The sequence below is a fragment of the Cyprinodon tularosa genome, unplaced genomic scaffold (genome assembly GCF_016077235.1).
Source record: "Cyprinodon tularosa strain WSP-4 unplaced genomic scaffold, ASM1607723v1 ctg46, whole genome shotgun sequence".
Classification (NCBI taxonomy): domain Eukaryota; kingdom Metazoa; phylum Chordata; class Actinopteri; order Cyprinodontiformes; family Cyprinodontidae; genus Cyprinodon; species Cyprinodon tularosa.
The window spans coordinates 705,381-733,344 of NW_024039185.1; the positions used below are offsets into that span (position 1 = coordinate 705,381).

Genomic DNA, 27,964 nt, shown 5'->3' on the forward strand with positions numbered 1-27,964 from the left:
GGCAACACTAAATGAGTATTTGTGAATAAAATATCCAACCTATCTTATATATATATATAAAAAATTAACACATCAAACTTAAAACAACAAAGGTTTTCTAAAATGCAGTATTTACATTACAGGCCTTAAGCAGAGTGCACAGTCTTCCACTGTAGTGCTTCTTATCCTGTTTATGAAGCTGATAATTTTAACTGCTCGATATCACTCAGAAGAAAAATAATGTTTTTAAATGTAACAGTCAATTTCATAGCCAGCCAAGTAGAGCTTTGTTATTGGTTATCAAAATATCTCAGAGAAAGGAATCCTAAATCAGCATCAGCAAGTCAACATCACAATCCGCTTCATTTTTTTTAATCTTTAAAACCAAAAATTAAAACTAATAACTAATTAACTAATAATTAAAACCAAAAAGTATAAACTACCTCCCTTTGAAGTCGTGTTCTCTATACAGTGTACAAAACGTGCAGCTTTTTCTTAAAATGATTTAAATATCAAGCTGGAGTTTTTGCTATTTACACGGAGACTAAATCATGTTGATATGAAGGGAGTCCTGCACCTCCGCCTGAAACGGTTCCAGTCCAGCCGCAGTGTATTTCCTCCTCAGGAAAAATGAAGGACGATCCCTTAAGCACTAAAAGAAACAACTTAAAGGGAACTCTGATATCACTGGAGTGAGGAAAAGAAGACATTTACCCTAACTTTCTTCAAGAGGTCAATAATCGCTGAATAAAAAAATATTCCATAAAATAATTCACATTTCAATATTTTTTTTTTTTTTTGGCAGTTCATTTCAGAATTATACATACTAGCAAAATTAAATTACTCCTCTAAACCCCACAGTTCAAGGTATGCTACAAAGTACTCTTTCTGACACATCTTCGTATTTTAAAACTTTTTGATTTGTTAAAAACAGAAACTATGAAGGTCATGATCCTGTAGTACAAACATGGGCCGGTCAAAAGTATTTTAAAATCTCATGTAACTCTGTTTCTAAGGTTTGAGTTCACCTGAGGTGTGGAGTTCGCATTTATGACCTGTGCACTGTTGGTCAGCTGGCTGAAAGCAAGCAAATAGATATTAGTCTAGCAGTATTTCAGGTTGTTTTAAAAATATATCTGCGAGCTGTAAGCAGGATGTCTGTACTAGACTGCAGGATAGTTATCAGAAGATATAGCCTAATTACTCAGCTAATGTTAGCTTGTTGTTGCGTTTACCTTATGAAGAGCAGATTAAGAATAGTGGACTCGATAGGCGCCTTAATTAGGGGGTCGTTTATTTAATATTTTAGCTTTTATGCATCATAATTAAGCCAAGACATTTGTATACATAATGGTAATCTGTTTGAAATAAGAGCAGCTGGATCAGATTAGAAATTTTTGTTTAATCGCATGTATCTTTAAACTGATCGTCTTACACTTCTACCGGCCCTTGCTTTTACTCAATCGCCCTTAAACTGATCAAGAACTGATGCAATATCCCTAGCGGACTCTCCAATGTAAGAGGGGAGCTTTTAGGTATTTTGCTGCTTGCATCACAGCGACGTTTCCACTAACGGATAGGGAGAATAGAGGAAAAAATAAATAAAATTAACCACCGGGACCCTGGTGATCACAGTTGTCTTTTTAAATGTTCAAAATCTTTGGATAGACATTTTGTCAGGTGATTTTTTTGTATCCGATAGGTTGAATTAGCTCATTATGGTGTAAAAGCACAATTCCCTTCTTGATGCCTCCAAGCATTGATTTCATGTTTTGATACTAGGAGTTATTAAAAACCACTTTGATCCCTTACAAGACCCCAGAGTTGAACGATATTACAAACCCATTAGATGACCCTGAGAGACTAATTGGCCCTATGTGATGATGGCCATGTTTCATAGCATAAAACATTAGTAGATTACAATTCCTCACTTGCAGATAAGAAAAAAATAATAAAATAAAATTCAAAATACTTGCCGCCAATTCAAAAAAAGAAAAGGTCCAGTTTAAATGTACAGGCACGACTTGTCAGTAAACAGACTTATTTACATCAAGAAATAAAAAATAAAAAGTGGAGGGAAGACAAATAAATGCACACACCCCCTCCCCGCACCCTAAATCTCCATTGTGCTCAACGCTCTTCCACAGATATGATTCGGCTGCATCATTAACACCTGGAGCTCCTAATACTGAGTGCTTCTCACATCCGGGAGCCTCGTTCCTGAAGAATCTGAAACAAACATAGAAATCAGTCAAATAAAGTAAAATCTGGACGAACATCCATACTGGTTATGAACCAAAAGCAACAAATATGAATATTAAACATTTGTCCCTCACACTTTATTTCTCTACCAGATATGAAGACACTGAAGAGGTTATCAAGCTGAAAATGTTAAGGAATATGTGAAATACAAGCATTTCAATAGAAAGAAACCATCCCGTCAAAACAAGCTAAAGTGTAGCTTCAACCAGAAAATAAGAAAAGAGAGGCAGCTATATTTGTCCTGCTTTTTAATTTTTAATCATATTTAAAATTTTTACTTCTTCCCTTAAAGTCTGAAGCTGAAGGAAGGCTCTTTGTTGTTGACATAGACAGAAAATATACACATTTTTAAGTCTTTTAAAGTTTTCATATTTCCACTTTTATTGGAGTATATATATATTTAAACATTTTAAAAACCCATTTATAAAGTGTTATATATTTTAAGCCATTACTTATAGTGCAGGTTATTTTTAAACAATAATTATTTTCAATATTTCAGAAAGCAAAAGTATATAAATTAAAGTGAAATATTTCCATTATTCTAATATGCAAGAAACAGAATTTTGGGTTTATAATTACCTCATTTATAAGTAAATGAGAAAAGCTGGAAATGTTTCTCTTAATGTAAAATATATCTTAATAATGTTAAAATTCACTGTCTAAGAACAGGGACAAAAAAAAATGGAGGTTTTCCCCAAATCCTCCTATTTTAAGGTATATAATTTTACCTCCTCAGATAAACACACCACTGCTGCACCATTTAAATCACCCTTTCTTGTCTATTTCTGCCTCGGAGGGCTTGATTCAGAAGTGCAGCAGTCTATGATTCAGAGTGCCCTCCATTAGACGAAGCTGCAAGTATGTCAATAATTATAAGGGTGGGAAAGGAATGGATCTCTTCCCCTCTGGTCTCACAGAGAGCTTCACCTGAAGTTAAACATCTGGTATTTGATAGCCAAGGCAGCAGATTTCCAGCCTGTACTCTGATGCTTCCCATTGCTGGAAGCATTCAAACTGAGCTGAACCAGAAGCGTCTCTAGGACGGTTTATGTGGGGAAAGCGAGGAGGTTTGGTGAGAGGTGAATAAAGAGACCGGTGAGCAATCAAAGAGTCAACAAGGGATAATATTATTCAGTTCATTTCCAAATCAGTCTTCCAGTCCCTGATCTCCACGAGGAAACACAAAGGAAGGCACCTTATAAAACCAATAGAGAGAACACATTCTAAGTATGGTGAGGAGGAATAAAAAAAAAAAAAAAAAAACACAAAAAAGGACCCAGTTTAAGTGCTGAAACTATAAGGTACCGGTACACGTATAATGGGGAATTTTACAAACTGGACATACCCAAATGGCATTTATCAAGAGTACATCCTATATGTTTTTGAAGTGCAGACCTCTTGGTTTTTGGTGATAAATGTCTAAACTATAACCACAGGAGTAAGGAAAAGAGGTTACATCAATAGGACGAGGTATGTTGACGCCATGGGTGACTTTCTTTTTATGAGACGAGTCCATTCAGCAGTGTTTAAAATTCGGTTGTATGCATTTTACCATTAATGGAACCATAAAACATTTTATCATGTAGGGTATATATTTCTTCCAATAAAACTTTTTTAGAGAAGGGAAAACAAGCAAGTGTGTAATATTCCAAGGTGTAAGCCGACGTCTCCCAAACAAGTGGCTCCTACATCTTACACACCACAACATAAAGCCAAGGATGACCTCTGACCATAAGTCCCATCCATCGTTTAATGCTCTTCTCCTTGCCTTCCACCTCATGTCAATCGTTTATTTTTAAACATCGCTGCTGCAGAACTTAAATAAAAGTGGGCATGTGCAAAATGTTTTTTATAGAAGTAGTTTGTTTTTCTCTACAGGACGATTCATTTGACTGAGAAATTCTAGGCCTGTTGTGATAGCAAGCTAAGACGGAGCTGAAAACAAACACACCCAACATAGCAACCAGGACCTCCAGTAGATCCTTAGATTTTCTTAGAAAATGACTTTAATGTTTTTATTTCTGATTTTATAAACAAAACAAAAAGGGGTTACTCTATGGAAGAAACCATTTAATATTCTTTTTCTGTGGATTATTAGGATCTAAAGCAGCCCTTACATGCCTGTAACCGACACATGTTGGACATTTGTGATGCAAATTTGGGTAGAAAAAGATAATACTTCATATGGTCATTATTTTAAAGAAACAACTCTTATTGAATTAGAATGGGAGGCATAATTTGACTAGTAGAACTGTTTTCTTAAAGAAATGTTAATTAACCTCCATATAAACCAATTATAGGGTATTCTTTTTTAATTTTGAACAGGAAGGAAGAATGAGAGAAAAAGAAAAGAAAATATTTTCATGGGTGTAACATCATGGTGTCAAAGCTCGCTCATTTCCTTACATCACGTTATTGTGTCCTATTCTAGGTTCAGAGCATACATAATCCATTTTTCTCAGCATTCAACACATTTCTCTAGTTCCAGTCTCAAAATATAAGCCAGTCTCTCCATATTATAGATTTCTTTTACACTTCGCCGTAAGGTTGGAGGGTCAGTTTGTAGCCATCTCCGGGTTATAGCCATTTTACTACATATCAGAAGGATCTTTAGCAGATATATGTTTTAGTGAGGGATAGATTTAGGTATTTAATAAAGGAATAGTGCATTTTCACTCCGATAATCTTACATATTCCATTGGTTACTTCCCTCCAGTATGGTTGTATTTTTGGACAATCCCAAAAGACAAAAAAATTATCGGCCATTTTGGTACCACATTACCTCTAAGGATTATAGGGTTTTCTTTAGCATTTCAAAACGGTCACTGCTACACAAAGATTAAACCTAATTTTTTATCAGATTGTTGCCTTAACTTGCATACAGGTACAAATAAGAAGGTCAATGTGTTTAAAACACCATTTCCAGGGCCGTTATGTTTATTATAAGTCAGTGCATCGGCCTAATTTCAGTCTCTTTTTGAAAACTTTTTTGTGTAACTGGCATTTTTTCTGAAACCTTAAAGAACATGTGAGACCTTGCCAATAGCTGTACCGATCCGGAGCTGCTCTGTCCTAAAGCTCCTGCATTAAAGCTACCGGATTAAACAGGTTAGACACTGGGTCAAATTAAACATGACATAAATCCTCACTGAAGTTCACTTCAATTAAAAATGTGTGTTTGTGGTTTAGTAGTGAAGCTCAAGGAAGCAGGGAGATGGTAATAAAGCAGATGTTTCACATAGTTATACATTTTCTTCTCCTTTACCGATACTAAACCTCAGATTTTTTTACTGAATACATTTATATTCCTAAACCAATTTTCTGTAAGGATTTTCCAAATAATAAACCATGGTTACAGAGAAGTAAACATCCAGCACAGACTTTCCTTCATTTCACCATCCTCATGCTCACCTTTGCCTTCTCGCTGGGCTCACTGTTGGTCCCGTATGATTGATTGTGTAACTCCTTGGAGACCACACACAGGAACTCAGCTTGGTCTTCGTTTCCGTAGTTGTAAGAGGAGCCGATACTGACGAGCTAGGAGAAGATGAGAAAAACAACAAAATAAAACACAAAAATAAGATGTTAGCCCAAGATGGAAGACTACAAATGTGAACAATGAGCAGAGAAAAAACTGTAAATACCTGTGAAGTTAATTAAACTATTAACTGTCCCAAAATAAAGCATCCACCCTGAGCTTCCCTGTAATCTGGCAAGACGTCCATTGAACCCGTTTTTTTCCTCGTTATGTCAGAGAACCACAATCTTCCAGAAAATGGGAAGGAAAAATGAAAACATATTGTGCCCTAAACTTGGAACTAAAAATCTATTTCTTTTATGCTAACCAGCTTCCTTTTGCCCCGAGGATATAAAGGATGCCCACAGAATGATGCCATCATCACTGTGCTTCAAGATGCTCTCAAAACATCACCACCTTACTTGCTCTTTGAACATGGCTTATGGTAAACTAAAAAAGAATATTTTAGAAGCTTTCTATCAACAGTGAGCAGCAATCATGTTCAAAAGATTAGAAAAAAAAAAAAAAAACTATTACAAATTGCAGCCATGATTTTTAAATGGGGATATATTTTTAGATCTTGCTTTTCACTTTATAAATGAAGATTGGTCCATCTTTTAAATCCTCCCAAAATTAGAGAAGCACCGGTATAAAAGTTTTCCTCTAAGTGTATCTAGATCACATCTGAAGTTCCAGCCTTCATATAATTACTTCCACTGAAAGCAATCACTAAAAATTTTATTTTATGACCCGTTACCTTTATAAAAGTGGAGCAAAATAAAATGTGATTCACTAAAGAGGAACCAAACAAAGTAAAGACACAGACCAGCATTCATGAGACAAAAATGCTACGATCAGTACAGAGCTACTGAGAGAGGAGAGACGGAGGGATTTAGCCATGAGCAACATGCTGGGTGAAAATTATTCAAAATATGCCAGAAGAACAAGCAAATATTTGAAAAGCAGCAACCACAAAGGCAAACGCCTCTGGCCAGTATTTACTACATGCAGATTGATAATTTAGGATTTTCCCCACAGCTACAAGGGAGGGACATTTCGAGGAAAAACACCTTCCATTTAAAAAACCTTGAGCTCTATTTCAATACCAAAACAGGTTCTGAATCCATTTTAATTGATCTATAACATCCACTGTTCCTGTCATGAAAAAACACAAGACAGCCAATAGTCATGTGATCCTTGAAAGGACGCTGCATTCAAGCAATCAGAAGCTCCTGCTGTGGCCGAGTGTGCTGCAGACTGCATGCATCCCCGCCTGTACCCAGGTGTGCATGTTCAGACATGCATCGCCTCATTACGCCCTGCTGCCAGATACTTGTTGTTGTGAATCAGCTTCACTGACGTTCAGCATCAACAAGGCAGAAAAGAACCAAATATCCTCACCTACCTAACGTTACAAACTCCTGTTGTAAATCTAAACTTTTTGTTTTAATTTAAGAATAAGGTAATAGAAGCTATTTTGAGAAGATATTCTGCTGAGTTCTTGTTTCAAATCTGACCTGAACATCTGCTAAAGAGGGATCAACCGATTACAGTCTCTTCTAAAAACACACCAATTAATTTCTTTTAAAAGGTCGACTTCCATTGATAAAACTCACCTTTGTTAGCTAAATTAAAGTCTACCCAGAACAGCGATTGGTCTTTTGTAACAACCTGATAATAAATAAAAACAAATTTGAATCACAGACAAGAACAAATGTGTCAGGTTCTTTGCTTCATCAGTGAGCAAGCAGAACAAATGAACACAGAAAAGAACTGGCTCCAAAAAAAAAAAAAACCCAAAAAATCAACAGCTATGTGTCTACTTGGGACAAACAATGGCCAAAGGGGTGTGTATGGACAACATGGGGATCATGCAGTGACCAGCCCGTAAACACAGAGTTGTGGGACACACCTCTCCGCTGTTGTTTGGCAAAGTAGACTCCTCTCCCTTCACCTCCCTTGACACAATCAGCAGATACTCTGACTGGTGGGCCCGCCCGTAACCTATACTGACAAGCTGCAACGACCAATCAGAGCACAGAAAGCATGCCCGGATCATATATGCATGGAAAAAAGAAAAACTACTGAAAAAAAATAAATCCTGGATGCTGTTCAGCCTTCGTTTTGTTTTTATGTTAAGGATCACATTTCAGTTGGACTTCTTGGGTTAATGTGAGCAGAGCAGCATGAAGGGGAACGTTCATGACAGAAGGACTGCTGCTCAGACCCAGAGGGAAGAGTTTTACCTGCTCAAACTTCCAGCCGTCAGACATGGTGGACACCATCTGTGTCAGCTCCTCCTCCTGGCACTGCAGCACCCGATACACATGCTTTACTGGAACCTAAAAGGAAATATGGACACGTAAGTATCGGGCACAGCCATTGAAGGACTCAACCACACAAAGAAGAGTGAAGGAGTCTGAATCCCTGAATTATGCCATTCCCGCTCGGAGGATGGAGGATTATGGCTGGAAAGAAGCGGATTTTATAGAGCTATAATTCTGCACCCAGCAGCATTTCTCTCTCTTTGCCTGCGACTCTTCGCAATGCCTTGACACCATAGCCCGAATAAAAGACTTAATCTGTCCAAAAAACTTAAATACAAAAGAAGAGATGCGGTTGTGTCTGATTACGAAGTGGCTTTCCTTTCACAAAACTCGCCCCTGTCCCTGGAATATCCCGTCATCTCAGCTCACTGGGCCTGCTGAACTCAACCTGCTCTGCTGTATATTAGAATGCATCTTTGCATATTAATAACTTTTGTTTGGGCAGGTTAAAGCATTTTAAGACAAAACTATTCAAATATTGTGCATTTCATTGTGTTTTAAACTGGAGCCAATAGTGAGTCCAACTTTATTTTAAGATGTGAAAAATTTAACAGGGTTTGAATTCCTTTGCAGTACAACAACAGCAGGATAAAACTGTTTGAATCATGTTGTGGCTCTAGGCTTGGGTATTTATAATCAAGAATCAATCAGAACAGGCTCGACTATATCAGTTTTACCAGAATCGTTCAATTTAGTTTCAATGCCCACTCCACAGACCAGAAAGAGAAGATGCTGGGGCGTTCTTTGGTGGCGCAGTGGTTAGCGCACATGACCCATGTGTGGAGGCCTTAGTCTTCGACTCGGGTTGCCTGGGTTCGAATCTGGCCTGTGGTCCTTTCCCGCATGTCTCTTTGCCCCCTCTCTCATTCCCCCTTTCCTTATAGCCTACTGTCCAGAAAAAACAATCCACTAGTGCCGTTAAAACTAAAAAAAAGAAGAAAAAAAAGAAATAGAAGCTTCCTAATATCAGCGGAGAGGAAACCGCAGCATTGTGTGCAAAACCATCTGTTTTTGATGCAGCCTTTAAAAGGCTGGCTAAAAGTGAAATAAATAAAAGAAGATCAGTAGAGATCAGAGATTATATTACCCAATGGACGGCACACGGCCGACATAATTCAGCACCATCAAACTCTGATAGAGAGCCTCGTCTTTGACCACCGGTGTTGTGCCAAGGTTGGCTCCCTGAGGTTGTTCCTCCTCTAAACTCGTAGCGCAACTTCCTCTGGGGTAACCAGAGCCTTCTCTGTACTATTGTCTAATTTTACATCTTAAAGGAGAAGTTCGGTTTTTAACACTTTTAGCCCATTTTCTCTAGTGTCCAGGATGAAATCGAATGATCGACACCAAAATTTTGACAATTGGTCCTGTCTCTGCTTTTTGGCTCATTTAGAATCCACCCCTGGCTGCTTTAGAATGGCTTCCATAGTGCATGTCCGATAATGTCCTTAAAACAACCTTAAACGTTTTTTTTTTAAATATGCTACTCACCGGGTCGTCAGCGCTGTTCAATGACGTTCCAAAAAAAGTTTCGTAAAGAAAAAACGTTCCTGTAGTGTTTTATTTAGCATTTTGTAAATCCCATTGAGTTCTGTTGGAATAGTCAATATTCCGCTGCCACCGGAAACGGAAATGGGGCCTGTTTACACAGTTGTAGTCTTTTCGCTTCACTCTGTGTACTCCGACGTCGAGAATCAAGAATCCACCTTTCGTATTCCATTTTCAGAGTTTTTTAAAGTGTTTAACAGAGACGTTAGCACCTCGACATCGGAGTACACAGAGTGAATTGAACAGCGCTGACGACCCGGTGAGTAGCATATTTAAAAAAAAGAATGTTTAAGGTTGTTTTAAGGACATTATCGGACATGCTCTATGGAAGCCATTCTAAAGCAGCCAGGGGTGGATTCTAAATGAGCCAAAAAGCAGAGACAGGACCAATTGTCAAAATTTTGGTGTCGATCATTCGATTTCATCCTGGACACTACAGAAAATGGGCTAAAAGTGTTAAAAACCGAACTTCTCCTTTAACAGGTACCAGCGTCATTTCCTACACGTTCTGGTTCAAATGAAAACCCTTTTTAACGCAGATCTGCAGAACTTCTTAATAATTTCAATCCTAATCTTATCCATTATTGATTTTAGTTCATTTGAAAAATGTTTCATTTAATGAAGCCTGTTAACTGAACGACTGAGTACAAAATTGCCTTGTTTCCCTGTCCATAAAAGTCAAATGTTACTACTTCTGTGTCTATTTGTGTGGAACCAAGATGCAGTACACGATGCTGAGGGTAGAAACTCTCAGGATGACTGTGCTGCTTTTTCCTTCAGCTCAGATACTCAGCCTAGAACAATCTAAAGTCAGGATTAGTTCAATAAAATTAAATACTTTTCTATGGCATACGTACCAGAAGCATCAAACACTGGATACATGTAAATGTGTTTTAATGAGGTTTTAAACAATAAAGTGCCATGTCAAAGTTGAACTGTGAAAATTGATAAGATTACATTATTGATAAGTTTGATATTTATATACTGTTGTAACTTATCGTAATGTTCACACCAAGTTAGACGTTGAAGGAATTAAATTCAATTTCATGAAGACAGGTAATTTATACCATATAAACTGTTCTGGTTCTTCTTCTTAAAGAATTGGAATCAGAATCAAAGCGAGGACTCGGAATCATTTAAATTCAAACGATGCCTGATCCTGGTTTTCAAAATGGTCGAAATATTTGATACCTGTGATGTTTTGCAGTCACGTTCCCTGATCTTGTCCTTGATGAGTTTTATTAATGATGTGATGTTGTAGAACTCGGCTTCTTCTAAAACACCTTAAAACAGAAAAGCGTATGTTGATTTTAGACGTGTGCATCCACTGAAACGCTGCTCTCCCAGGGAGAGGGCAAGAAAAGCAGAGTTAAAGGCTGCCTCTACAGACGGTAAGATATTACCTTCCTCTGCCAAGTCCCTGTTGAGCACCAGTTTGCCATGCCTCAAGTAGTTCAGCACTGGCCCAAAGTATGCAGGGTCTCTGTCAATGAGATAGGCACCAGTTTCATCCTGTGAAGAAAGAAAAAAATTGCCTGTTTAAGCCTGAGGAAATGCCCAAACTGAAAGGTTTAAGGGTCAAACACAGCTAGAGAAAACAACAGTTTCTGTGATTTTAACATCTAACATGGTTGAGACAACATGGGTAAACCAGGTCATACATGTGACTGCTTTGGGATGTTACTTTGGTATTCCCTCAGGCCTTTGGGTTTCATCCTGATTTCTTTACAACCGCTGGGTATTCCCCTATTTCTGTGCTGTGATTAGAGCGAGCGTGTCTCAGGGGAGGACCAGGAGAGCGAGTTAAAACAATTAGAGCAGAACAGAAAAGATTTGGAACAACAGGCGGATCCCGCTGAGGGGAGCAGGAAAAAGCACCTTGGTGTTCAACCATCTATTAGCCTGTTTTGCTCGCTTGGATGGCTAGCTTCATAAATGAATAAAATTCAGGCTTGTACAGCATCCCTCTAATGCCAAATGTTAATCAAAATGTGTCATTTAGTGAGGGAAACAAGCATCAGTTTTCGTACACACAGGAAAGGCTTTATGGGCTATACCGTTCTCATTATATACACTGGGAACACGCGGCGGACTTAGCTGAGGCACAGAAGGACGTCTGTTACATCACAGGCAGACCTACGTTATGTTGCAGCATTTCAGGTCACGATCACAAATCAAACATCCAAGCCTGCTCTTACTATAGAACCATTATGTTTTCAGCTCAGTAGAAAGGAGAAAACCTGAATGAAGTATTTTAAAGAACCCCTATTAAAACATCAGATTATTAGCTTTTTTCTTCACCAAAACGTACCAATTTAAATGGGGTACATGTGCAGGCTGAAAATGGGCTGTGGTTCACTTTAGATGTTTTGTCATCAACATAAACATTGATCATTTATCAGTTTTTACTTTTTTTATATACTTTCAGCACTTGCAAGAAAGGATCAAAAGAAAGAAGGTAATTCTACCTGTTATGCAGTAGATGTTTGTAAATTATAACTTAACACTGTTAGGTTGTATTATATAGGGAATAAATCTGTGGAAAAGTTGCTAATCATCTTGCATCTCATCAACATCTAATTAGCCTTCATCCAATCAAGTGTTTCCTTTACTTAAGTTATTCCTTCAATTTATCACACCATGTTTAATAGGCATCAATTTGATTGCTGCTGCTGTTTTGGAAAGTTTTTATCCAGGAAGAACATTTAAGGTTACAATTAAAGAATTGAACATTATTGATCTCACATTGGAGAAATTTATCTCTGCATTTAACCAGGGAGCCAGAGTGGCAGTCTGGGGGAGTGGGGGATCGGACTCCCAATCTCAGGATTCAAAGCCCTATGCCCTAAACCCTAGGCCACCACTTCCCTACTATGTACTGTAGGTCAGCTTGCTAAGGAAATCCATTAGATTTTTACCATACTAACATAATAAAGGGAACACTGATATTGTGTTGGAACTGAAACAGTCACTCTTATAAAGACAACATTGTTACAAGCAGCAGGTCTACTCAGTGGTCGGATCCTCAGGGGGCATCTAAGGACAGATCCTTCTTACATATTGTATGTGTCACTAGAAGTGACTAGACCACGCCTAGATGACCTTATCCTATATTACATCAGCGATAAAGACCTGCATTGTTTCTACAACAGTGCAGATGAATAAATGAATGAATAAATAGGAATTTATTTCAGACAATTTGACAATAACTCAACCAAATACAAACAAAAGAGACTAGTTAAAATCAACCAAACCAAACACCAATTTCCAAACTAATTTAATTCAACTGAACATAAATAGAAAAAAAAAAACCCTCCACCAAATAAACCTGTCGGTATATAGAGCCAGATAAATGACATTGATTCATGTAATTGTCTATTGGATCATTCCTTTTGTAGATGTAACAGATTTCACTTTTTGTTACATGAATTTTTATAAAATGTAGAGACTGGTTTTAGTCCTTAGTTATCAAATGGTGAGAATCTTTTGCCTAGCATGGACATCGTTGAAATATATTTTAGAAAAGCTACATGGCCCATTTAAATGTTTAATGGGTTAAATGTTGAACTTATTTATAAACTGTATAATGTGTAATTTCAATTTAGAATTAGTTTGCTCTATTTGGTGCATTTTCAACAGATTAACAATTTCACATCATTTTGACTTTGTCTTTAGAGTCTCACTTTAAAAATATAAAATTTTTACAACTTGACAAAAATGTTACTTTATTTATATTTTTATTGGCCTTTTTAAATCATGATTTAATTTTGATGCTGTAGTAGTGAAGCACTTTTACGATTTTTTATTTGTAAAAGTACAATAATTATAGTTTTCACAGCAAATGTCACAGGTGAGGATTTACTGCCTAAAACGACCCAGAAAGGTGCAATTTCTTATAGTTTGTATTATCCAGATATTAATTCAACATAAATCTCATTAATCTTTCTAATAATGAGTTAAAGTCCCAGTGCAATGTCTTTTGTAATGAATCGTTAAGCCCTCTTGGGAGATTGACCTCTTTATGGAGTCAAAAATATTCCACAGGAGCCCACAGGAGCTCCATTCTCATCAGATTTTAAACTTTTTCTAGTCACAGGGGTTTAAAAATGAGTACAGGTGGAGTCAAACTAAGAATGCACACAAGGCTCGACTTACACAGCCCATATGGACCGGTACCAGGTTGATTTCAACTTAATTAGATCTTAAAGCAGACATGTAGCAAGAATCAATCTTTATAAGCACCTTTATAGATGTAGTGCCTGTCAATATTCCTCTTTAAAAGAAATATTAGGAATTTAAAGTGTCATCAACATCCCGTTTGGAGACAGCCTAGATAACAAAATATCAGTGTGATGGTAATCTAAGCATTTATGAGATGATTTAGGGGTCCACCAACTGGCTCTAGTTGGAAAACCCCACTGACAGGGTCCTGATCCCAGTGACAGCTAGAAACGTAACCCAATTTCAAGCCACCGGCATCAATAGCCATACAGATTTTTTTTTCTTATTTTCAAGAGCTTTATTAAACATGGCAGAGCTAGCAAAAAAGGCAAGGGAAACTTTATCAGAAGAGAAAACAGGAATCAGATCAGGACATGGCTTGCAAAATAGAAAAGGCTGCTGTACATTGTGGATTAAATAATAAGCAATACTACCCACCCCTCCAGAGATTTGGTCATGACATACGTCTTCCATGTGCTTAAAGTGTGACAACGCACTGCCTTTGTGGGATGCGTGGCTTCCAGAGGGCAGTCGGTGTTTACAACAGTGCTATTTTCAAAAGGTTGTGTTGCAAGAGGTTTGTACTCTAAAAATTACCTTGTGGTGCTTTAAAACACCATGTGTATATCTAATGAGTGAAGCAATGCAGTTATTTCAGCTATGAAATCAAAATAACGTACAATACACAGCTGTATATTTCATACAGTAGAGATGAACCCGAGCTAACTCCTTACATTCATATCAGATTTTACAAAAGACGCTGAAAAGAAAAACCTCCTAAATGCACACCTGTGGTACAGAGGAGCACCCTGATTTTCACCAGGAATCCCATCACACTATTTCACTCCAGGCATTTTGTCTTGTCACAGCATGAAAGCTAGAGTACAGACTGGAAATTACACAAACAGGTGAGATTTAGTTTCATTAAAAACAAAATATGAAACTCCTGCATTTCAAAAGTCAAAATACAAGCTTTGGCAAATGATCAACTCTAACTTAATTACAAGTTTGGTACAAAGAACTGATCCGACATGAACATAAAGAAAAAATTTACAGTTTTGAAAAAAGTCAACATACCTTTTGCAGAATTTTATTTGAAATACAAATGAGCAAAACACCACAACTTCTCATTGTGTTGCATTAGGGCTGTGTGATATTAGGAAATCATGTGATATGGGATATTAATGGTAAATGTTGAAATAATCATATGACTTGTAATAAATAACCCAAAGTGTTTAGAAAAGTCAGAAGATATTTTCTGTTTTATTCTTCAAACAGATCCAAGATAATAAGCACTTGTCCACCAACTGGAAAATAAATGAATATCAGGATTTTAATCCTTAGAAGTTCATTTTTTCAAACATCTCTTTCCACCTAGAAAAATAAAATAGTTGTATTTTCTTAACTTAATCACCTGCTTACCTTCTAAAACATTTTATTCTGCATTTCAGAACAGTTTTCATTAAATATGAGGCACAAATGAGGCTTTAGTGCAGTCAATGTAGTTCTTCCCCCTATAAATACGGCTGGCTTAAGATTTATCATGTTAAAGATAAACTTCTGATACTCTGTGGCCTTAAAATGGATTAGTACTTGAACTTTATTTATGACAAAAAAAGTCTCAACAGAATCCTAAAATAATTAATGGTAATTTTTCTTGTAGATGTACTACAGGTGTAACTATAACATTCTGGTTAAAGTAAAACTACTCTTGCCAAGTCCTAGCTGTTGAACGCAGGGAGCTTTATTATGGATCTCGATTAGTTAATTCTTTGAAGAAAAAAAAAGAAAGAAAGAGAAAAGAAAATGTCATATCATAGAATACTAGAAAATGTGCTTTCTTAAAAACACTCCTTGTCTCTCTTGAAATGCAAATAATAAACCAGAAATTTCCATAAGTGTCAAAAACCTAGAATTGTGTATCATTTGTTCACGCAAACCCCTGAGGGAAAGAAAATAAAACGAAAAAAAAAAAAAAATCATGCCTAAATTTTGACAACACAAACTCAGAGGTAATTCTGTGTATATTGAAGATGGGCAGCAAAAACGCCACTACTAAATTTGGATTTTCATTTTCACCCTTCAAATATGATTTTTTTTTTTTTTTTAAACAGCAATAAGCTGTATTTTGATTATCTTAAATGTTGTCCCCTGACACAAAATTTCCTTAATCAGAGCAATACCTGTTTTGATTAAGAGAGCAGGTATTGCTCTTTTAATCAGCAATACCTGCTGATTAAGAGAGCAATAGATGGTCCTTCCATGAGTGGGAAAGCTGAAAAACAAACACATAAATCATTCTGCATTTCCCTGCACCAAAAAAACAAAGAAAGAAAAAAAAAAACTTAGTTCCTTCTGTCTTTAGCTTATGGAAAGTTCAGGGAGTTTGCTCTGCCCATGATTGGCACCAGGCAGTTTTCAGCTGGACCAGCTGAAGGTCTGACACCCAGAATAGGACACCAGCAACTGGTTCATCTCGGGTTCCCCGTCTTAATCCATCAGGAGACAACTGACATGTCGCACCAGCCGACAGGTCAAAGTAGCTTTTATTAAACACCCCCAAAAAGTGCTTAATTTCTGTGGATAAATATAAACCCTTTAACACAGTTGCATACACTAAAAATGCACCTACTAAAAGTACAAGAGCTTTTAGTTTTTTTTTTTAGTCATACAAGTTTGCATGTGGGACTGAAATTTCTGCTATATAAAAAAAGCCTCTAAATAAAGTTTTCTTAAACATACACACACAGGTCTCCTCTTATAGATAAAACAAAGATGCTAGGTGTATATTCCGCCAAATTATAATTAACTTTCACTATATGGCCTCCACTAAAGTTTTGCAAAACTATTACCAGGACTCTGAAACGGAGCCATGTTGTGCAGAGAGGAACTCATGTTTAGTCCCAACAAAAGGCCTTCTCTGGAGGCCTAGGTAAGGGGTAGGAACAGAGATGGAGTGGAAGAAGGGCTGTTACAGTTAGTGTCCATTTACTGACTGAAAAGATACCTGCATGGGATCAGGACCCAGTGGCGGCTGGTGAAAAATATTTTTGGTGGGGCTGATATAGCCTAGTGTATGTCTCCAACTAATCCGGAATAAGAATTCAAATAAACAATTGGACAATACATACAATTTAACAGTAATGATTTAATTTACTATATAATAACAGTAACAGTGATGATTTGGGTCACTGTGACGGGGTTCTTTGGCCTCCAAGAATCCAGGCTCAGTCGGGTTACCGGTGTTGGTGATTTATTGAGCTCAAAAACTCAAAACAGGGTGCAAAAGAAACTAAACATATACAAGATCCTCTGGGCCTCAGCCTCCCTCCAGTTACCAGCAATGTAACAAAGAAACAGAAAACAAAAATTGCTGCTTTTCTTCCCACAGCCCTCATTAAATAGTTTAAGCCCCTCACCTCAGGCTCTCTTATTTCTGATTTCTTCTCATTAATCAGTTTTGTCCATATATTACCTCCACAAACAATTGATGTACAAAAACAAATCATTTTTACAACTTCATTCTTTTACACAGATTCATTGACTTATTCAATTACACTAAACTGGGTTTGAACCCAGCAAAGACGCAGCCAGACTGAAGATGACAAGTCCCCTTAGCATAAACACGTACACACACACACACACACCCACACCCCCCACACACCCACACATACACACACACACGGCTAACCCCACTGAAATATTAAGTGTGCACCCTCAATATGCCAGCAGGTAACCAGGAACAGCTTGTGTGTTTTACGTTCATGGAGCTACTTGGCTCAGCGCGAGTGTATTGGTCCTCACAAACACAGTATAACAGGAATGTGTGTGTGGCGCGCAAAGTTAGAGAGGTTGTTTTAAGCGACGAGGTGGATTCGTCACAGTCACAATAACCATAACATGAAATGTTCATATCCTACAACAGGGATGTTCTTCTGGCAAACGGGTAGATAAATAAGGATCTCACCGAATTTGGTGGAAGCTGCATCTCGGTCGTTACATTCGCCATCTTCCCTCTAATTGTCTGCACCTGCGCTTGGGTTCAGAAGCCTGTTAAAGCGCAGTATTTTCAGCGCCCCAAGACCATAAAGTTCCGAGACGCTGATTGGCCATTAAATTCACCTAGCAATAGTACATGATTGACAGATTCTCTGCATATGTGGGGCTGTCTGATAGGCGCCCCCAGAACAGAGACGGTAGGAGTCTGTCTGTGGAAATCCACAAATTAATGACAGTAGATAGGGAAATTTAGTTTATATAATTTGTTTTGCTTATAGGTACACAGTCTAGAGAGTAAAACTGACATTTATGAGTTAATTTCTAAAAATATATTTTACGTTTCTCTCTTCTTATCAGGGAGGGCGGTGCCCCAGCGCCCCCTATGGGCCGGCCGCCACTGTCAGGACCATTGCTAAAGTCTGTGTAGAAGTATCAGTAACAGCCAGCAGAACCTGAAAGCCCCAGATTCTACATCCTCCTTCACAGCCCCGCTCCACTCATGTACGTCCTATGGAGCATTTGTGCAGTAATGTTTATCAATGAGAACTGTTCCACATCCACGACTACTCCTCCAAACGTCTTCTCCGTCCGTCAGTCAAAATACGGAGGCAAGCTATTTTTTGCTTCGCTCTGGTCCATTGGAAGCCAGCCAGGTCAACATCCGCAATTGAAAATCGCACCAAAAAGGAAAAAGAACATTGAGAAGAACCAGTTTGTCAAAGTAAAATAGGGTACGACTGCTCGGTAACTACAAATTACAGCATAATTCTTATATATTCACAAAAACTAAGACCGTTTAATTAAATTATTGGATGCAAACTATTGGTACTTCAACATACCAGGAAACAGTTTGTCATCTCGATCAAAATATTTATTTTATACTGGGAGGCTTGAAAGTTTCATCAAATCCAGTCACATCAACTTCCAAGAGCGCATCTTACAACTTCAAAAGAAACTTCTTAGCGCAGGCATGGATGAAGAGATGGAGATTTTGGAAGAACAAACTAATTTCGTATGGTCCTAGTTATAGAAGATGTATGGGCAGAAACTGCATGTGTGATAACTGAACTTTATTGATCTCACATTGGAGAAATTTACCTATAGGATTTCAGGATTCCAAACCCTACGCCCTAACCACTGGGCCACCCTCTCTCTGGAGGCTGATGGTGAGTTTTAATTATCTATTACTAATAATATGTTAGCTGTACCACATATTCTGTACAGAACTTGGTCAGCTGTGGTTGTTTGTAAGTTCTTAAAAAAATTTGGATTGGATAATATCACGCATGCTCTCATCGAGCTCCAAGGAACTTATATTGGAGCAAGATGGGAGGAACCACTGAGGCTGTAGGCTTTGCGTAGCGGGGCAGTTGCAGAGGATGTGGGATTTCAGGGTCAGGGTATACCTCGCCCAGGGTTCTCATCTCAATCAACCTACGCTGTTTACCGTTGTGATTTTCCAAAGGCTGAACAAAGAAAATAGGATCCAACAATTAGGATTACATCCTTAACATCCAAAACTAAAAAGCTGATCATAAACTGTAAGATGCTGTGACACCAGGGAAGGGTTTTACATCTCTGTCCTGTAGGTTTATTAGGTTTCCCTGCTTTAGCACAGCTGATTATGATGATTGCAGTAGACCAAAAGCCTATTAATCAGCTTTCAATTAAAATCAGCTGTGCTGGAGCAAGGAAACCTCTAAAACCTGCAGGACAGCAGGCCTGGAGGACCGAGGTTGGGGATGCCTGCTCTATAGAACAAAGTGAAAATTTTAGATTATCAGGCAAAAGAACGGACGGCTTAAACTTGAGGTTAAACTGTAAAAAAAAAAAAAAAAAATGGAACTAGCAGCATCGTGCCAGTGGTACTGATACACTGTACACAGTGGATTGAAGAAATGAGACAAAGGACTGCCTTATAATTATAAATGGTTTCCTTATATCTGCAGTTGACTGGTAGAGACTTGGATAAAACCAAGTGATCCAATGATCTACAAAAGTGTTTTTCAGCCCTGATGCTCAAGGCCCACTGTCCCGCATGCATTAGATGTTTCTCCTCTTCAACACAGCGCAGATCCCGATGAATGCAGTTCAGTAAAGCCTGTTAAACTGTTATCATTTGATATCAGGTATGTGAAAGTTGGGAAACATCTAAAACATACAGGGCAGTTTGGTTTGAAGACCAGGATTTTAAAAACACTGACCAAGAACAAACAAAACTGGTCAAAACCTCTGTATAGAATTGACATCAAATTCATGTCTGGAAACCAACCAAATTTAATATGACCTTCAAATTCTGAAGAGCATTTATGCAATCACTGAATATACCCTGACCTCGATGTTGGCTACAGGCTAAGTGAAGATAAAAGAAGTTAAATTGATATGTCATTGAATGGAATTTATATAACTGGAAATGATCTGGACTTTACTGTAACAAAAATAGTAGTTTTAGTTAAATATTTAAACAAAATAGAAACGTTACACAGTTACTTACATCTACTTAATATTAGAATGGCTTTCACTTTTTCGGTGGGGTGGGGGGGGGGCATGTACAGTATCATGAACCTTATCATTTGTCTGCAACACACAAAACATATCCTCCCACAGGAAATGCCACTGTGGCCCACCCTCTAACCGCAGCGTTTCCACTTGGCCACACTGGAGATGATCTTTGGGTCAACAACAAAAAAAAAAAAGATATATATAAAAAAAACAAAAAAAGTTTTTTTTTTTCCTAGCCTTAATGTGAAGTTAATCCAAGTCAGTGGAAATCAGAACTTGATCGTTCAATCTTGTCCTTCTGAATGTGTTCCAGCAGAATTCATGGGTTTTACTACTCTTGCAATCAAAATCTGATCAAATAGGACTGGCGGTGTCGGAGCTTTAAGAAACCAAGCAATTGGAAATTGGCCACAAAGTCTGATGGGTGCATCTCGGATGCTGGCTGAACAGCTCTTTCTTAGTGCCCAAATTATTAAAAACAGCCCATGAAAGAGGGCTTTGACAACACACTGACATTTAATGGCCAATTTAAAACGACACACTGCAATATACGAGCTGAAAAGTTAACTTGCTTTAGATAAAAGGTGATGCAATTGGATATCAGAATAACCTAATTTCCCATCAGCCTCTGCCGCAGAGTCCTGTTGAGCACTTACTGCAAGAAGACAGCGCAGAGGGAGATGATACTGCCGTTAAATATTTACGCTGCCTCCTGCAGCGTTCCAGGGCATGACGGAAAAAAGTGCATCAGGCAATAAACGCGGCCAAATTTTTGGTCATATATGCTGGAGAAAGTACCTCCTTTGAGCAGCAAATGGATTTAAATATGAAAAGATGGTGAAGGAACATGAATCCTTTGTGAAGGGCCACGTGAAAAATTTATAGAGCTCTTAGAGCAAAGTGAGCCGGGTCTTCACTCTGGTGGCATCGAGCTGAGACGCTTGCAAGCGGGGACCAGTGTGAGCAATAAAAAGCCTCGTTAGGTCTACATTTGATCACCAAGTAAGAAGTGACCAATGGTTATCAATAGGGTGAATAAAGAAAAAGAGTCTAAGTGTGATTTCTTAAAACTAGACCTCTGGACTGTTATGGCTATACAGATGACAGCACTTCCTCCACTTTCTCCCTGGTCTACCCCAAAGTGCAAAACAAGCTCCAGTCAACAACATGAATAATGCAGGTCTTCTCCTGAGTTATCCTGAAGCACGTCAGCCTGCGTGACTGAGAAATGAACCACTGGCCTCCTTTACTGGGAAAAAAAAAAAAAACTAAGCTCTCATCTCACCCTGTGCATTTCAGCCCATTCAAAGCCAGGACACTCCTCTCTGCTGAGCCAAAAATAAGGGGATATAAACTGAGACACAGATGCAAGAGGTATAATATCCAGTAATAACCGACCATGTTGGCTGGAGAGTGTGATGTACACTTAAGACGAGAGATTGAAGTGGACTGATCCATCACTCACGGAGGATAAACAGAATAAAAACCCCAAGCTGATTATTTAGGGATTTAGATATTTGCATGAAAATACCGGATGAGGCGTTATCTCTGCTTAGCATATTAGAGAGCAAAAGTGAAGATAAGAATATGCAAACAGATGAAAAGAATAAATCCCAAGGCACAAACATGAACAATAACAACAGACAATAGATCACATACCAGTAACCAAACAAGTTCCTTAAAAACTCACATACTGGACCGTTTAACCAGAGAATTGCTTAAAAAGAGAGAGGCTTCTCTCGCATTTGGGTCAGACAGGGTTGAGGGGATAAACACCTCCACATTTCTTATATAGGCCACCCTGTATACTGCTGAAGTTGAAATCCAACTTGCAACTTTGTGTTTGAGACTGAACATCAGATCCTCTGCACTGTTTTTAATACACTTTGAAATACCTTTGACCCACTTAAATTTAGGGATGTAAATCACACCCATCGTGGCAATTTGATTCAGTACCAATTTTCTCACCCAACGATTCGATTTTATTTTTGATTTTATTTTCGATAAACCACGATACGATTCAATTAATTGGTTAATTTATTTTTTATTAATTTGTTTTATATACCTTACAGGCTAGACAATGTTTCAAATTTAAAATAAATCAATGAAAGCTATAATATGGTTATGCATTTTATTTGAGAAACAACAGCAAATAAAAGAAAAAGAAGTAGCAAAGTTGTACTCTACCTACGCCTATGAAAACCTCATTCACTGAAAAATAATAACGCCTCTGTGTTTAAGCGAGTGTGTGTGTGCAAGCGGAAAGAGGGTAATGGCTAAAGGAAGCGAGGTAGGAAGGCAAAATTGGTTTAGCGCCCCTACACCACAGGATTCAGAATTACGTCTAGGAGAAAATGGATAAAAACAGAACGGAAGAAAAACAAAACAAAACACATGAATCGATACTCTTGCAGACGCGTCGATGCATCGGATCGTCGGCTGTGGGATCGATGCATCAATACAAAACGATTATTTACACCCCTACTTAAATTCAAATCTAAAGAAATTATATACTGCAATCATTAGGCAATCAATAGAACATCACTACTGAATTATAAAACATTAACTTAACTCAAATACATGAAAAAATATATATATCGTCTTTAATAGATGTAATTTAACAAATGTCTCATCTTAAACACTACAGTACCTAAATCTGGATCGAGCTATTTGAGCCTAATGGTAAATGTAATAATTTTGCAATATTTAAAGAATTGATAGATATGTAAAGTTTCAATAAAGTGTATTCATGAGGCTTTTCTAAGATCATCTTAAATTATACCTCAAAGATTAAACTTCCTAAGATTATATGGGATTATCAAAAGTTTACTAAATTATTTTTTTATTTTTTAATAATATGTCATAATAAAACAATACCGGCCAGAGAACCTTTATTTATTGTGTAGTTTTAAAACCAGACATCTGCTCAGTGGTGAGAAATACTGCAAAATCTCTGTTATTCCAAACAGAAAAAAAGGTTCTTAATTTGTAAAATATTTTATATAAGACAGGATATACAGGGTTCATTTTAATTTGGATATAAATAGGATTGAAATTGTTGAAAGCTGTAAAATAGATGATGACTTCCCCAAAGAGCAACCTGAGCCAAAAGCTCATTATTTATTACTCAATTAGGCAATCATTCATATGACTGCATATAACATCCAAAAGATATCACTACAATAGCTGGGGGATACATCTAAAACTTTCTGGGAGTGTTTTATTTTAATAGATTAATATTAATCTGGTGATTAAAAAAAAAATAGGTCAAATTATACTGTCACTATTTGACACCTAGATGTTACCGACCGAGAAAACTTTTATCCGACGAAGCTTATTTTAAAATAGAGGCTGGATGAAACATTAAACACTCAAACAATTGGAAATAGGAATTCAAATTTTTTAGATATCAAAAAGCGAGACGTTATAACTTTTGGTGAGAAAAAGCAAACAACAAAGAGCAAGCTAGCAGCATTATGTCATGTGGTGACTGTCGGAATCTAGCTAACGGCTAATGCTAGCTAGTACCAACAATTCGATTAAGCATCACCTTAACAGTAACTTTGTCTTAATTAACGTGAAATAAAAAGTGCAAATTACTTTAATGTCGTTACAAAATTTATATAGCAAATAAAGACACGTTTACTGCAAAGCAAACGGCTTTCTGAACCACAGCCCTATCTAGCCGAGCTAGCTTAGCATGTACCTTGTCCGAGTCGAGTTCGGGATCCGCTTGGCTAAGTCTGTACAGAAATGATTTGGGGTCTCGACACAGCGTCTGTCTTGTCGTTAAAAAATACGTCCCCCCAACATTTAACCGTATCCACTTGGAAGCTCCGACACCCGCTGAAGCATTTCTCTCCCCCGGGGAAGAATGGGTCGGACATCTCCGAGGAACGGAGCCGCTTGTCTCGGAGCTGTTCTCTGCCATCCCTCTCCTCTCCGCTCCGCTCCACGCCTCGCCTCCTCCGCCCTCGCTTCGGCTCTGCTCTGAGCTGCTGACAGGAAATATCGACGCTGCCGCAGCCACCGACTGCGAGCCAGTCCACGACTCCTGCAAAACTGGCTGCAAACTCTACGGCCACTCCTACCCAGCTCCATCCTCAGCCTATTTAAACACACACGCATTCATGTTTACATTGCTTTTAAGACATAATAATAACAAAAGAAAACAGATTGAACCCTTCCACATCCTCTAAAATATAACAAATTAATTAATTAAAAAATAGGACAGAAGATATCCTTTAACAACTATCCTTCAAAGTGGGATTTCAGGAGCAGCAAATTGAAAAATGTATTAAAACAAAAAGTATTGCAATAAAAAGTGTGGATACAAGGCTGTGCAGTAAAAGCAATTTTTTAACATTAGAAAAAATATTGTATGACTCTTTGTTACTAAAAATAGCATGATCAACAATCTAAAGAAAGTGTGCAAGTGCAACCCTGAATGTTTTGTTAATTAACACAAAAAGACAATTTACAACAATGAAAGAACTGCAAGACAGCCTGGAAGTATGGTTTTATGGGAGCAGGTATTGCAAACTCGCTGCTTGGAGGAAGGATGTGCAACGGTGCTCCTTTGTGCACCTAGGATGCAGTTGTCTGTCATTAGAGGGAGCTCTCCCATCCATCCATCCATCCATCCATCCATCCATCCATCCATCCATCCATCCATCCATCCATCCATCCATCCATCCATCTTCTTATCCAGGGTCTGATTGCGGGGGTAGCAGCTTCAGTAGGGAGGCCCAGGCGTCCCTCTCCCCAGCCTCTTGGTCCAGCTCCTCCGGGGGAATCCCAAGCCGCTCCCAGGCCAGCCGATAAACATAGTCCCTCCAGCGTGTCCTGGGTCTCCCCCTGGGCCTCCTCCCGGTGGGATGTGCCTGGAACACCTCACCAGGACTGGCTCCTCTCGAAGTTGAGGAGCAGCGGCTCTACTCTGAGTCCACCCCGGATGACTGAGCTCCTCCCCCTAACTCTAAGGGAGAGCCCAGAAACACTACGGAGATAACTCATTTCAGCCGCTTGTATCCGGGATCTCGTTCTTTCAATCATGACCCAAAGCTCAAGACCATAAATGAGGGTAGGAACGTAGATTGACCGATAAATCAAGAGCTTTGCTTTTTGGCTTAGCTCTCTCTTCACCACAACAGACCGGTACAGTGCACGCTTCACAGCAGACAATGCACCAATCCGCCTATCAATCTCCCGCTCCATCTTCCTCTCATTTGTGAACAAAAAAATAAAAGAACAGTATATATTTTGCATTTGTGCACAACAACAAAAAGTTAGCTCTGCATTTCTTATGAGAGCAGTGAGCAGGTTGCTACATGCAGGGAGCATTGCAGGGTTAAGGGTCATGATCTGGGAGCCAGAGTAAGCCATTAACCAGCAAACTTGTGGCTTTTCTAAGATGTAGATGCCTTGCTTTCTAACCATTAGACCACCACTCCCATTAGTGATGTTATTTTTGCCAGAGTCCTCTTGACTCCAACCAGCTCCTCTGGGTTGATGTTACATAGGACAGAGTTTGCTTTCCTGATGAGTTTATCCCACCCTCTTTGTTGTAGATGATCTTCTGCTCCAACAAAATGCAACATGGAAGACGGCTCATTCTAACAGAGAAAAAGAAGCGCCCCTTCCTAAAGATCTCAGACACCTTAGCTGGTAGATTCTGACCCTTCCTTTAAAGACAATCAGTTTTTGTTCTGCCTGAACAACCGGGTACTTTAAAGAGTCCACTATCTCAGTTCCTTACACACATACTGATATCTATTTCCTTCTATTTTTAAGAGTAGAATTCCCACCAACTGAATTAGCCAAAGAAACGCTTAAAGAAAACTTTTTTTTATAACAGTGCTACTGAAACCTTCACACAAGATTTAACTTCTTCTTACACTTCGCCATGTAACTCAGTAGATTAGCTGGTCTATAGCCTTAACTGTAGAACTTCATACATAATTGATTAAATTGTTCCCATCAATCTCCATGCAGAAACGCTCCACCAGCTCATTTACAAAGCATTAATGATGCTTGTGCCTCATTTGCAATGGTCGACAGGTTAACAAACCCTCCTGTAACTGTAGCATCTGAACCCCACTCTACCAGGGCCTGTAACCAATTTGGTTATTTAGTGAGTAAATTCAGAGGACTAGAAAGATAATCTGTAAAATAGTATATCACGTCCAGTAGCAGCGTTGTGTCCAGTCAGAACACATTTTGACAAAATTCTGCCAAATACTGCAAAACCTAGGAAGAAATAATAAACAACTAAAATGTTGTTTTTGGCTTTCATTGTGCCTGATTGATCTTAAAGAATGAACTCCTCCTTTTTGTCAGGAGTGCCTGTGAAACTGGGTTGACCTTTCTCATACAGAGCTTGAGTGATTCGTCTTTTTTTGAAGGAGACTTTTATTTATGTCTTGAGTAACTTTACATCGGCTACATGCGGTGCTTCCTATTTGGTACAGGCTCCTCTTTAGCCCAAGTTATAACACATATAAGTTATCATAACAATGCACCTGGTGACATTTTGTCAATAGGTGACTATGGACCCAATCCAGCGCTGGTCAAATGAACAAAGAAATAAGCGCATCAATGTGCTAAAATTTACTTCAGCTGAATAAAAACAAAATGTAATATATTGGACCAAATTAGGGACATTTTAAAGTTAGTACATCCAGTGTCAGTTAATGAAGTGAGAGATCAACAGTCTTAAAACCTGAACCTTCAAAGGCAGATATAAAGAGTAACAAAGTCAGTCTTCTTTCACCTGAAAAAACATATAGGATATTTAAGTAGTATTAAGTAAGTATTTAGACATGTATCTTTAATAGACATGATTACTGCAATGATGTCCTCACAGCTCTGCCTAAAATATGGCTGCGGATGATGCAGAATGCTGCTGCCTACATCCTCACCAAAACTGAGTCAGTGGAGAACATCGGCCAAATTTTAAAATCCTTTCAGTTGCACCCGAATCTCAGAGAATAGACTTTAAACTACTTTTGTTAAGGGCTTTGCATTAAAATACATTGCAGACTTTTCAGTTTATCAACAGCTTAACCTCCCCTGTCTTCAGGCTTAAGTTTACTCGTTTACTAGAATCAAATAAGGGGAAGCAATGTTAGCTCAGATAGGCATCATTTATCTGAAACAAACTCCCAGTAGGACACTAATGCTGAAACCCTAAATAGCTCTTATTTAAGGTTAAACACCCCCTTGTTTAGTTTCATTTGTTTTGAGCAGATATATCAGATTAGTTTGTTCGTTCTCTTATTTAGGCATAGTGTTGTCTATGTACAAGACCTTTAACTTTGTGACTGAAATGTGCAAAACTTCCCTTATATTCTCATCAGGAAGAGGTTAACACCTCAGGTTTGGGTGAGACCATACTTTCCAGTTTGGTCTTCTGATGCCTAATGTGGGGGAACTCAAAAAAACAGAACAGGCCAAGTGAATCAGATCTAAACATCAACAAGTGACATCCTTAAAGCTCTTTAAAACAAACCTATATAGGGACTGCAACACAAGGAACGCTCCTCCGCCTCTTAAACCAGACAGATTTACAAATTCTCCTGTGAGTTTTAAATGGACTTTCACAACACCAGGG

The 27,964-nt window shown here is 38.2% G+C and overlaps 1 protein-coding gene across 2 annotated transcripts; it reads right to left on the reverse strand.

Moving 5' to 3' along the window:
* Nucleotides 1-392: 392 nt before the first annotated feature.
* On the reverse strand, nt 393-24,421 carry kctd5b (potassium channel tetramerization domain containing 5b). Of its 2 annotated transcripts, XM_038300973.1 has the most exons (7): nt 24,059-24,421; nt 11,034-11,142; nt 10,822-10,913; nt 8,005-8,100; nt 7,671-7,775; nt 5,653-5,778; nt 393-2,208 (listed from the first exon to the last, which is right to left on the reverse strand). In XM_038300973.1, the coding sequence occupies exons 1-7, from the start codon at nt 24,281-24,283 to the stop codon at nt 2,179-2,181; spliced, it is 783 nt and encodes a 260-aa protein (XP_038156901.1). In that variant the 5' UTR covers nt 24,284-24,421; the 3' UTR covers nt 393-2,178. The 2 variants fall into 2 exon arrangements, with proteins under 2 accessions (XP_038156901.1, XP_038156902.1); XM_038300974.1 differs by lacking the exon at nt 7,671-7,775 and having other exon boundaries at nt 24,059-24,417.
* Nucleotides 24,422-27,964: the final 3,543 nt, after the last annotated feature.